We start from the raw sequence: 13,165 nt of genomic DNA on the forward strand, positions 1-13,165 counted from the left end.
TGTTTTTTCTATTCTACCTTCTCTACTCATATCAGCTCATGACTAGGTATACCAAATTTATTTCCAGTCTTATAAACGAAACTATTGATTACATATAGCGTTTGGCATTTTTACATTTCAGTTACTGAACCTGTGTCAGCACTATTCAGACAAATATGCTTCCAGCTTTCTGTGTTTAGTCAACCTTGGTTGTTGATCAAATCTCATATGTACCTGATTTAGAAGAATCGAAAACAAAACGTATTTTCCATCCATTAGGTTCAGATACATCAAGCCTCTTTCTCTTTCTACATGTAGCATTTGATTATTGGTTCAAACAAGGCATCGGAGTGATGCATCAAAGTTCATGGATTATATTTTAACTATTTCGTACTGGAGTTATTTGGACACAAATCATAGTCACACAATACACCATTGGCCTACGTGCTTCAGCAACAATCAAACTGCGCAACCTATTGGATTTTAGACAAATGAAAACAACAGTGAACAATGAGACATCATCCTATGTACATGTCCTAAAAAACTGCAGCACAACTTAGTGTATCATGTTATCCCGTTATGAAATAATGTTATAATGATATATAGATGTACAAAAAAAACATATTTAGAAAGATCTTTTATTTCTTTACTGAGTTTCACTTTCATGCAAGTGGCATCAGGATCTTCAGAGGATGCTGCCATATCAAGATACAGATTGCCAGGGCAAGCACTAGGCAACTGCATATGTCTACCAAGCTGGCACAAGGTCTAAAAATGAAGAAAAACATCTGATTTGCCTTACATATTTTTTTCCAATTGCTCATTTCGTAAGATGACTACCTAGTCCAATACACTACAGAGAAGCAGATGTAATTACCTTTATTGAACTAGGATGCTGAGCCCTTCCAAACTGAACGCTATTTTGTCCAAGGCGCATCCCTCGCTCTTTGTCAGTGTGGTCTTGGTCAATTACAAGTACAGGTAGAATCAATAGTAATCTTGGCTTCTGCTGATCAGATGTTATAGCTTTATTCTTTCCATATTTTGGTGTCATAGCAAATTGGTAATAGTAAATATCTCTTTCAAAAAATGGTAATATTAAGTTACAACTAGAGAGGAATGACAAATCCATGCTCTAAGATCATTGATAACATGCAACATGATTATTCTGTGCCTCTTAGACATCTCATGCACCTTCCTGTATTTATCATTGATAACATCTCATGCATCTTGCTTTACTCGCATGAAGTAAAATCTCATCATGTTTTTCCTCTTTCATTGATTGGCAAACATGTCTGCATGGATGCATACACAAAGCTAAAATTGGTTTCTGTTCTTGTGCATTCATCACACCAGCAAGTGTCTTACCTTGCTTTGGCTGAAATGTTCAGAAACAAGTGGTCATATCTCCAACACAAGTGAGGTACTGAGTTGGATATGATTGTAGTTACATGCTCTGGTCTGCCTCAATGTTCCTTTTCAAGCCACAGCGATGTCACTGTTTTCCACACTACCATGTGTGTGCGAAAAAGTTCTAACAAAATAAGCTTGATTTGGTTTCATTCTGCTTCTTTGGACATGAAAAATCTACACACTCCTTCAGTTTTTAGCCATCAGTTTATTGGCTGTAGGCCCTGATCCAAAGAAATTTTACAATATCCATGTATGCTCCATTCCAAATATTTCTTCGGTTTACTATGTTCACCAACCTTTTTTGTATTTTCTAATGATTGATTTGTACATTATACCCACAGCATGATGACATGTGTTATGCATAAACTGATAATGAGTCCAGATGCTTTTGATCATCACCTTTATGTTGTATGTGGATTGTTACCAGTTTAACTAAGGTAACGAAGGTAAACCACATGTCTCCATTTGGATTTGGACAAACTCATGCCGCTGTCTTTAGATTGTCAGATAATTTTCCAGGATGTTTCAAAGTTTTACGTTCACTTGGTACATATTTTAGTCAACAGTTCATTGGTTCTTAACGAGGCATCAGGTTTCCGCAGCGAGATGGTCTGTACTGGATACGTTTTTACTTGAAATGGAACTACTAATGTATGAGCAAACAACCATTTGTAGTATGTTTTCCTTTTAATATGAGTTAGCACAAGTACATAAGCGTACCTCTCATATATGAGAAAGGACTGCCAGTTTTATGTTCATAGAATGCAAATTGAAATTATCTATTGTTGTCTTATATGCTCACACTATGTAGCTTAGTGCCTAAGGTTATCTAATTAAGCAAATATAAATATGTGTGCGCTCAACGAACGGGCGCAGCGGAGCGCGCCTATCGTGCTAGTTCTACCAAGCTGGCCCTTAGATTCTCAGTACTGAGCATTGTTTGGAGTAGTTGGTAGGCCAGAAATGCTATAAGCGGCCTGGTAGCCGGTTGCCGGGCTTACCGCTTTGCTAGCAGGCTTCAGGCACACGGACCGCAGCCCGCAGCGGAGCAAGCAGGAGGCGGTCGCATCGGCATCGTAGTCGGCGTCGGCGGTGCCTAACTTCCCTTTCCCCCTCGGCGTCGACGGGCCGAACCCCCGCGAGGCGCCGCGTCAGCGACACCAGGACCAGCTTGACCAATCAAGGATGGTGCGGGTGCTGTCGGAGCAGAAGCGGGCTGCGGGCGGGGTACTGCTCCGTCGTCCTCCTGCCGCGACGTTTATGCCATGCCCGAGAGCTGTGCCACGATTTCGAGGTAAAACCAACCTTCTCTTCTTAGATAGATGCGTTCCGATCGTTAGATGAGGGGGTCAATTTTGGGGAATCGATAACGCACCACTGCCGCTGTATGTGGCTCTAGTCCGCTAACTGTTTGGTTTTGGTTCCAACAATCTAGCTCGCTAATTGTAACTGTATATAAGTGGCCCGCTAGTCGAAGTTGCCTTTGACGGCGCAATGGCGTGTTTGCTTCTGTTTATGTTCCTGTCCTAGTGTCCCGATTATATTGAGATGAGCTGTGGCTAATCTTGCTCATTCCAACATTTTTTCCGGTACCTAGGCTTAGGTATCTGAACCAGGGAACCAGGTGGTTTAGCTCGGGCCTGTCTTGTTCTTAATTGTTACTATTCTATCGTCTTTTGTAAGAGTAAGAATTGTATCTTTGTATGTCTTCTGTTATGCAATGGGAAATGGAAGGCACCTCGTTTCGGTTATGGGCAAAAGGTATATATAATGCCATATTGATGTTGCAGATTCGTATACTCAATGTTGAGACAGCACATTCAAATTAATTTCCGTGGATACACAATGTTAAGTATCGGCACAATGCTTTTAGTCATCAAACAATCACACATTTGCCAGTGGAACGCTAGTATCACCAGCCTATCTACATCTGTATGCACATTGTTTGGTCAGCGTTACTTTCGACACAAACTGCTAATAGCTTTTCACTTCTTGCCTTCCTTTCCTTTCTTTCTCCTTTTGAAGGGAATTTGCCAGGGATTTTATTGTCTCTGTTATCTTATCATACGGATGTTTATTTGCACCCTTGTGGCCATTTGTGGTTAAATTAGCATATTTTGTCTTCACTTCTGGGGATCTACAAGATCATGGAGCACAATGCCAGTGTCACTATTCCTTATCAGAACCTCAGCAACCTATGCAGAGGTCACCATCACCTCTTTGGTCACCTCCTCAATCTCTGGATGTGGCAAGGAAAAAATTGTGGAGATCGTGTGAAATGCAGGACATCCACAGGAAATGACTCTAGATAGCAGAATAACATTAAGTACTGCTTTACACTTTCCAAGGTTGGTGTTTGAAAGGCAATGGCATGTTTGCAGTTTCATGTAAATTGTCATATGGATTTTGCATATCTGTAATTCTCCATACATGCTACTAAACAAGTATGAACAGAACTCTGCAGACGCACTGCAAGTACCAGTACACATCATTGGTCCAAAAACACAATGTTGACAATATGCAAACACTCGCATACGCCAATGGATTCCCTGTAGGATCAATCTATATGAAATACGATATGCATTGCTTTCATCTTCTTTCCTCTTCTAGAAGGAACTGCACTGGGTTTTATTTTTTTTCAATATCTTGTTCTCTTTCTCCTCATCCAGCTGGTTATTTGCTTCCTTGTGTTCAGTCTTGCTCTCAAACCGCTATTTGCTTTCATCTTCTTTTCTGGAAGGAATTTCACTGGATTTTATTTTTTTGCCATTATCCTCGTCGACTTTCTTCTCATCCAGCTGTTTATTTGCTTCGTTGTGTTCAGTCTTGATCTCATTGGCTTCCTTCATTTTTGACTTCAGGAAATCAACAAGATCATGAAGCACAACATCAGTGTCATCATTCCTCATCAGAACCTCAGCAACCTCTGCGGGTGTCACCGTCACCTCCTTGATCAGTTTCTCAATCTCTGGATACGTGTCATGGTACTCGATAGAGTGGTAGTTGTTGGCAAGGATTTGGAAAGACTCTGGGGTGCAATACCCCATGTGGATGTGCATGTCCATCCTTCCAGGCCGCAGCAGTGCCGGGTCGAGGCGCTCCTTGTAATTGGTTGTGAAGACGATGATCCTTTCCTCCCCACTTGTTGACCACAGCCCATCAACAAAGTTGAGCAGTCCAGACAGCGTTACCTGTTCAGAAAATCCAAATTCTTGTCAGGACAAGTGAGGAAGTGGTGGGATCGAGAAGATACAGGTTTTGTACATTGAAAGTTAGTACTCACCTTGCCTTCCTTCTTGTTTTGTTCTGTAGAATTTGACTCGTCATGTCCTTCACCTTCCTCCCGCTGTTTCAGTTCTATGGTGCAGTCAATATCTTCGATCACAAGAATGGATCGGTTGCCCATGTTAACAAGAAGCCTCCTGAGGTCTGAGTTGGATGTGACCGCAGTTAGCTCGAGATCATATATGTCAAACCTGAGATGGTTGGCCATGGCTGCGATTAGGCTTGACTTCCCAGTCCCAGGTGGACCATACAGCAGGTACCCCCGCTTCCATGCCTTGCCAATCTTCTTATAGTAATCTTTCCTTTTCATGAACCTGTTAAGGTCATCGATGATGGACTGCTTCAGCTTGTGGTCCATGGCAAGCGTGTCGAATGTAGATGGGTGGTGGAGGTCAATTGGGGACCAATTGTCGTACTCAGTCATGTATATCATGAGAGTTCTCTCCTGGGCTTTAATGGCCTTGGCTGTGGCCAAAATGAATGGGAGGTATGATGTGAGGGCCTTGTCCTTGTGCTTCTTGTTGAAGGTCAACTCGAAGAACTGGGACTCGCTGTGACTGCCGTTCATGGAGTCATTTGAGTTGTCTTTGCAGACAAGGCGCCACTTGAACTCCATGCCTTCATAAACATCCAGCATCTCGTCGCCCTCATCCATGCTGACCATCATCTTGTCATTCTCGTCCATGCTGCTGACGCGCAGGCGCTGCTGGATGTCAGTGTTCATGCGCGTGGTGAGGTAAGTCTTCACAGCGCAGTAGACGTAGTTGTTGGCGAACCCGTCGTTCTTCTTCTCGACGATGATGGTGTGGTCCGAAGACGTGCGCGAGCGCAGGTAGCCGAAGCCGGAGAAGAGCAGCTCGCGCACCTCGGGCGGCACCACCTCGTTCACCACGCTGCGCACCAGCATCATGGACGCTGCGACGGATGCCGCTGTGGTGAGGGCCTTCTTGTAGGACTCGAAGGCCTTGTCGTAGGACGCCATGGTGGTGAGCGAGTTCCTTGCCCCCTACTCTTTTTGCCTATTCTTGCTCTTGGATCTTGGTGTGGAACAGTGAGAGTGGTGTGAGAGGGTCAGGCTGGCTTGCTTTGTTGCTAAGGAAGGAGAGTAGGTGGAGAATTGGGTGCGGGCTGGGGATGGGTGGCTTTTATAGGCGTGAGTGAGTTGGGAGGGGTCAAGTGATGGATGACTTCGTCTAAAAGGAATAGTTTATATCACTAGATTATTCCAACTTCCTTGAGTGCGGTCTTGGTCAGAGAAGGAGAAGGAGGGCTTCACATGCATTACCGCATACCCGGACCTGTGTCCAACTGTGAATAATAAATCTCTCTTTTCATTAGTTATAGGTTAAGGCCTTGTTTAAATCCAGGGCGTAAAGTTTTGGGGTGTCACATCAGATGTCACATGGGGTGTCGTATGGGGTGTTCGGATACTAATAAAAAAAACAAATTGCAGAATCCGTCAGTAATCCGCGAGACAAATTTATTAAGCCTAATTAATCTTTCATTAGCACATGTGTTACTGTAGTACCATATTGTCAAATCATTGACTAATTAGGCTTAAAAAATTCATCTCGTAAATTAGTCACAAACTATGGAATTAGTTATTTTTTAATCTATATTTAATACTTCATACATGTGTCTAGACATTCGATGTGATATGGAGTAAACTTTAGGGGAACTAAATAATGGAGGCTTTTAAAATGCCTTTTCGAGGCGCGAATAAGTACCTTCCTTTTTGTCAGCTGCTCTGGTTCCTTCCAGCCGTTGATTGTAAGCCCCCCAACTTTGAATAATATCCTACTGGATCTTAGGCTGTGTTTAGTTGTAGGAATTCGGATTTTGGGGCTACTGTAGCACGTTCGTTTTTATTTGGCAAATAGTGTTCAAACATGGACTAATTAGGCTCAAAACGTTCGTATCACAATTTTTCACCAAACTGTGCAATTAGTTTTTCTTTTCGTCTACATTTAATACTCCATGCACGGGCCGCAAACATTCGATGTGACAGGTACTGTAGCAACTTAACTTTTTGGAAGTTGGGGTAGAACTAAACAAGGGCTTATTCGGAGTTCACACACTGAAGACTGCACTGCACTTAGACTAGTGCTTGGATAAAGTCATCATGGTTCAGTAGGAATGAAATGAGAAGACAAGTAGTAGCTGCATTTCTTTTATTGTTTGTTGTATAATTATATAGAGAAGAATAAAAGAAAAGAAAAAGCAGCATTTGATTTATTGTATTTCCTTGGCATCCAAGCTTCCTTCTGAAACGGCAGGCTGCTGCTTTTTCCGCAGAGTGCTGTGCGCCGCAAGTTTCCTCGCTGAACTGGAATGGAGAGTGAGATTGCCAGGAAGCTTCTCCCGCCGATCAGGTCAGGTCCAGGTCTCCGCTTGTTGATTCCCACTACCAGATAGATCCAGGGGGCACCTGCTCAACTGGGGCGTGTGCTGGAATGGTAATCGGTTAATCGCACGCGTTCCGTGCCGGCGAAGGAGCCTGATCCTGACGCGGTTGGTCGACGGCTCGATGGCGCCATCAGATAATCACAGTGTGGGATGCTAGTATGCTACAGGCTGGAAAGCGAGCGGACAGACCTTCCCTCCTTCTCAAAATAAGTAGAATCAACTAATTTCAAGCTTAACTAGAAAATGGTATCAGACATCTGTTACCCTGTTCGCTGATGCTGAAATTTGATTTATGCTGATGCTTATGCTGAAACGTTGTGAAAAAAACATTGTTCCATGGCTGAAAAGTAGTTCGGAATAAGCTCAAGCGAACAGGCCAAACCGGTTTACCATGAAACTATATGATGTGGTTAATCTAATGATGTTTATTTGGTATCATAAACATTATTATGTTTTTGTGTATATTTAATCAAACTTAAGATTTCTTAATTTTAGGACGGAGTGCGTGGATATGTATCCGTGTTCTTTCTGTCTGTGCCAGTTTTGTTTCCTCCTGGCAAAAGTTGCAAGTGACTGTACCCACGATTGTTTTGGAAGTGGAACGCCAAGTCAAAAGGATGGATCGGTCGCGTGCCAAATTGGACGTGTCGTGTTGTGGTACCATGAACATCTGGGTGCAATTGATCTGGAAATCTTTATATTAATATTTTTTATTAACTATGAATGTGCCCGTGCTTCATTCGATTCAAATCCTCTTAGATTTTTTTAGGTATACAAGAAAATATAGATTAATATTACATATAGATACATGTAATGTTTTTAATATTAGGTATAGATATAGATTAAATATCAGCCTGTTCGGCTGGTGCTGATACGATCGTATACGATCGTGGATTATTACTGCTGGCTGCTTTGGTGTGAGAGAAAAATACCGTTCTGGCTGGAAATTTACGATCGTTTACGACCAAGCGAACATGTTGTATCACTTAAGACGGAGATACAGCTCAAGATAGAGATAGATGCAGAGCTAGAGATAGAGATATATTGATGATCTCATTTGTTTTAGAAAAATGATTTTTTTTTAATTCTGACCTCTACACAAGTCATGCACTTAGTCATCCTTTATTACAAGTATAGCATCTGACTGATAGTAGCAAGCTCTCATAAAGAAAACAAATACATGCATGCACCAAACTATGTGCTAACTACTAAGTCTATTAGAAAACAATCACTCATACTTAGCAAAGATCTCCGTTGTTGCGGCCTGTGACGTACAATATACCCTCTCGTTCTCCTTTTAGAGGATGGACCAAAAACGTGCCCAGCACATGGCCTTAAAAATAACCTATAAGTAATAATAAATTCACTTTTTGTCAAAAACCTTATCATTTCGGCTCAACCAAATACTATAGTAATTGATTACATTTACTCCCACACAAACTTGGGATCAAGATTTAGAGTACTTTGTTTTGCCAATGCCAAAAAAAAAAAACTATTGTGTTTCTTGGTGGTTGTAACCAAAAGCAACATGAACCGCTCTCCAAAGAAAACACGCCGCATGACAATCGTAAAACAAGTGTTGAGGGTTTCTTTATTGATGCAAAACAACATTTTTCAACATCTTTTCAATTCTCCTTAACAAGATTATCATGTTGAGTTAAAATTACCTCCTTTATAAAGAACAAAGGGAGACTTAATTTTAAGGGGCAATTTTAGCTTCCAAATAGCCTTACGAACAAGCAACACAATTTGGTTTACCAAACGGTTTATACATTGACTGATTGACTATACTATAAAAGAAATCTTGTTGGCCATTTAATTGCACAAAAGTAACTTTCATGGCCAACTCATTCTATTTTGCTACAGAGTGTAAGATTAAGCAGTCTAGAATTAAAGACCTGAATATCTGAAACATGCCTTTTACTAACAATATTATAGAGAGATGGCATTGAGCGAAGCTTCCTAACCACTTATCTTTCCAAAACCTAATATTACTATCATTGTGAATTATGAAATTAGATAACTCTAAGAAACAGTTTCTGAACTTCATAACGTTTGACTAGAAATGCAAGTCTCCGCTGTGCTTCACAATGGTCATGTTTTTCCCCCATTGATCTCATAAGATTCTTCGTATTGTACTTGAAAGAAAAAATTCTTCATTTGAGGTGTGTTTCCAACGGGAGACTGCTTTTATGAATCCTTGGATGCTACTCTTTTTCTTTTTCTTTTTCTTTTCTTGTAACCTGGTGCTCTAGAATTCCCACAAACCTCATCATCATTAAAATTTGAGGCAAATAAACCTAATAATAACAATACAAACAAAAAGGGAATGCCCAGCCCGTGCACCCAACACGGCAACAAACCACGAGAGACGATCCACTTCGCTAATGGTCTGGGCCATAGATGCCGACACGATCCGATTCGCTACCAAGCTGGCCCCAAGGACCCATTGGGCCGTGGTCCACAGCCCACGGCCCGCGAAAGGCAAGGAAAAGCGCGACCCAGCGACAGGACAGCCTGCCGAGTCACGTGTACCCGCCTGTCGTCTCCCTCACCCACGCCCACGGCCCACTGCCTCGCATCGGCATCGGCATCGGCATCGCCATCGCGTGCGCCAGTGCCAAGCTAAAATTCCCCAACTCGCGTCGCGTCGCCAGTCCCCCGTCCCGTCCTCATCGCCAGGCCCAAAACCCCCAGCCCCGGCGAGCGATGGCGGGGTCCGCGGCCGACGCGGAGCAGGAGCAGAAGCGGGCGGCGGCGGCGGCGTACGACTACGAGGGCGACGCGCGCTGGGCCGACTACTGGTCCAACGTCCTCCTCCCGCCGAACCTCGCCTCCCGCCCCGACGTCGTCGACCACTTCAAGCGCAAGTTCTACCAGCGCTACGTCGTGAGTTCCACTTCCACCGCTGGCGCCGCCATCCACCTGCCCTGGAGTTCCGCGATTCCCCTTCCCCTCTGCCGCCGCCGCTGTTCCCCTACCCGTCCGCGCGCGCTGAGTAGCAGCACTAATTTAGGATCTGACGCGCTTTCCGTACGGAATAGCAGTCCTGCTAAATTCGTGTGCTGGGGTTTGCTTAGGCTTGTCGTGTTGAGGTCCAGATTGCAGGAGCGTGCCTTGTAGCGTCGGGTTTATATGCTGGACTGCTGGTTGCAGCGAGTGGCTGAGCAGAGATCCAGTCGCGGCCCGCTGCTTTGTTAGCAGGTGACGGTCTGCTTGCTTACTGTAGACTGTACCTGAACACGGCATGTTCGATCGATTCCATGTGTTGCTTGCTTCCAACCCTGGGTGCTTGTGCTACTCCTTCAAGCTTGTGATTTCATTATGGGGAATGCAGTATGCTCATTCATAGTTAGTAAGTTTATTATCCATACAACCCATCTATAAGTTGAGTCAGGATACTGTTATGCAGTTGAGCAGGCAGGGCCACAGAACAAGTTTGTTTGTATGCAGACTTTTAAGAAAATGGAAAACAAATTCTTGCCATTTGCTTTTGTACACATTTTGAGTTAATAAATATCATCGCTTGTGTGCCTCTGGACACTGAAGAGTGAAGCAATACAGTAGTTCATGCATTTTGATTTCCCCCCCTTTGGTTCCACAGGACCATGATCTGGTCGTTGAGCCGAGGTCATTCACAGGTTCTACTCAGCCCAGCAGGCCAGATGTAAGGTCTTCGTCTTCGTCATCCAGCGAGAATGTCAGGGCACTTAATTCAGGTAAAACATATATGTTTTGGACATCCATCAGTTTCTGTATCACATGTATCGTTAGCTGAATCGATTTCTTGTGTAGGATCTACTTCGAGGTCAGTGCCGCCGCCGCCGCCACCTACACAAACAGACAGTGCTGCCAACCCTTTACGGTTCGATGCACGGAGTATACATTTCTCCCTCAACGCATGGGTAAGGGATAAGCCACTCTTTTCTTTGGTTTATTGAATTGTTAATTGCATGTGTCTAAAATGCTAGCTGGTTTTTCAAGTTCCATTGTTCTGCTTGTTTCTATGGCAATCCTTGTGGGCATGCCATTGGGAAACTCTCTTTGTTCTTGACCGCTGACTCATCAGCCTGTCATGTTACTGTTCTGAACCTTACTTGTGGTTTTTTGATTCATTACTTGTGGGCATGACCGAAATATTATGTTTCAGATACTTGTGGTTGCTGGTCTGGGAATGCTTCCTATTTTGCCAAAACACCTTGCTGACAGAGCTTGCAAACTTTCACTACTGGGAACAATATTTTCATCAGGATATTCTCTATACAGTACTTATGGGGTAATTACCTGCCTATCTTACCAGATTCTTTTCGCATGATGTGACTTTGATTAAATTTTCTTTTGTGTACAGAAACCAAGAGCATGGAACATGCCAGCAATTCAAGCTTGGTTGCAGTCTGTACTTGCAACCAAGGATTTTATCCATTTAATGTTCTCTTTTATGCTCTTCACATCTCAATTGCACTTGAAGAGTAAGATGCACCTTGTTTCGTGCAAATTCATGTCTCTGATGTCTGCTTTTGGATATGCTTGCCTCATCATAATTTTATATTTCTCACAGCTGCTGCACTACCTGTGCTTTGCTGGGCACTTGATCATGTTGCCAGATTCCTAAGGCGTAACTTTGCTCGATCCTCTTTCTATAGGTAACTGTATGTGGATTCGTTTCTGTATCCTTGGCACAATTGGTATCCAGTTCCCATTTCTCAATACTGTGTCGATGTCTTTTTCAGGCAATACCTGGAAGAGCCTTGTCTTTGGGTAGAGACAAATAATACTACACTGAGCCTCCTTAGTTCAAATGCTGAAATTACCTTGGGTTTTCTTCTGATCATATCACTGCTCTCGTATGTATATTCAGATTTCCATACTATTGTGAAGTTTTAATTTTATCTTAGGAACTACAGTACATCTTTGATCTTTACCCTTTTGGGTTGCAGGTGGCGCCGTAGCATAATTCAGACATTCATGTACTGGCAGGTGAATTAGCCCCCAAAAGTTCAGGCTTCCCTTTTTGTATTTCATCTCTTACTTGCATGCTGTTTTGCTGCATGTAATTCCTAACCTCTGTATCTTTGGCCAAATGTACTGATTTACCTTGTTTGTGTTATTGTTTCAATTCCAAGAGATCCAATTTATCTTCTGCCTTGCTTTTTGCCCACCAACAACCAGCTAGAATTTGGTCGACAATAGCAACTAGGTTATTAGTTATAACTATCGTCTGTTAGGTGTATTACTGCTCTTTCCCAAGTAACTTGTATTAACGGTCAGCACACACACGCTGCATTGCCTACCAGTGCCCTTCACATGCTTGTTTATCGTGCAGGTATTGAAGCTGATGTACCATGCTCCTGTGACATCCAGCTATCACCAGAGCGCCTGGGCGAAAATCAGCAGGATTGTGAATCCATACATCCACCGCTACGCCCCGTTCCTCCAGACGCCCATTTCTGCGATCCAAAGATGGTGGTTCAGGTAGAGAGACAGGCGGGTAAAAAGAAAATCATGTATCTGCTGCTGAATCACTGAACAAAACATAGCACAGCTGCCGCGTTCTTATGTAAAGCTGCAGCAGTGCACTGTATAATATAACCTTTTGCGGGATGACTGATATCCCTGAATTCTGGAGGGCCTTATCATAACAAGAAGGTTGCTGTATGCCTGTAAACTCTGAGGTTGCAGGGATGACCAACAATGCTGAATTGCAATCCGTGGGCTAACGTAACTGTGTTCCATGCTTTTTAGTCACACAATCCACTGTCAGTATATGTACATTAGTTGTTGGACACCAATGCCTTCGTAGAGCCCACAGATTTGCTTCGACGGGGTATTATGTTTGTGCAGAGGTTATGGGTGAATCTTCTTGGTTCAACCCGCAATCCGTTATGTGTTATGCCGTGACTTTCCATGCATTTGGATCAACCCGCAGTCTGCAGGATTGTTGAGATGAGAATGAGATGCGATGGCAGGCTTTTTTTTGTTGCGGCAGTGCCGGACGCGTGTCCTGCGCTCCGTTTTGCACGCCCATGTGGGGCCTGCACCGCACGAACATCGCCCACACCACCTGACCCCCGCTTGCGCCCCC

General features: G+C 43.4%; 2 protein-coding genes and 2 long non-coding RNA genes across 4 annotated transcripts; 3 read left to right on the top strand and 1 right to left on the bottom strand.

Annotated features, from left to right (window-relative positions):
* The first annotated feature begins 466 nt into the window (after positions 1-466).
* On the top strand, positions 467-1,010 carry LOC136514502 (uncharacterized). The gene is made up of 2 exons (XR_010773663.1): positions 467-745; positions 839-1,010. It is a non-coding gene; the product is annotated as an uncharacterized lncRNA (long non-coding RNA).
* Positions 1,011-3,192: 2,182 nt separating this feature from the next.
* Positions 3,193-5,795, bottom strand: LOC136511997 (AAA-ATPase At3g50940-like). The gene is made up of 2 exons (XM_066506009.1): positions 4,676-5,795; positions 3,193-4,583 (listed from the first exon to the last, which is right to left on the bottom strand). Exons 1-2 carry the CDS (start codon positions 5,657-5,659, stop codon positions 4,104-4,106), a joined length of 1,464 nt encoding a protein of 487 aa, XP_066362106.1. The 5' UTR covers positions 5,660-5,795; the 3' UTR covers positions 3,193-4,103.
* On the top strand, positions 4,524-7,500 carry LOC136511998 (uncharacterized). The gene is made up of 3 exons (XR_010772944.1): positions 4,524-4,663; positions 4,748-4,933; positions 6,973-7,500. It is a non-coding gene; the product is annotated as an uncharacterized lncRNA (long non-coding RNA).
* Positions 7,501-9,660: 2,160 nt separating this feature from the next.
* Positions 9,661-12,800, top strand: LOC136512575 (uncharacterized). The gene is made up of 9 exons (XM_066506542.1): positions 9,661-9,972; positions 10,688-10,802; positions 10,879-10,988; positions 11,234-11,359; positions 11,432-11,552; positions 11,642-11,726; positions 11,814-11,927; positions 12,021-12,060; positions 12,407-12,800. The coding sequence occupies exons 1-9, from the start codon at positions 9,793-9,795 to the stop codon at positions 12,557-12,559; spliced, it is 1,044 nt and encodes a 347-aa protein (XP_066362639.1). The 5' UTR covers positions 9,661-9,792; the 3' UTR covers positions 12,560-12,800.
* Positions 12,801-13,165: the final 365 nt, after the last annotated feature.

Source organism: Miscanthus floridulus, chromosome 16 (assembly GCF_019320115.1).
Source record: "Miscanthus floridulus cultivar M001 chromosome 16, ASM1932011v1, whole genome shotgun sequence".
NCBI classification, from domain to species: domain Eukaryota; kingdom Viridiplantae; phylum Streptophyta; class Magnoliopsida; order Poales; family Poaceae; genus Miscanthus; species Miscanthus floridulus.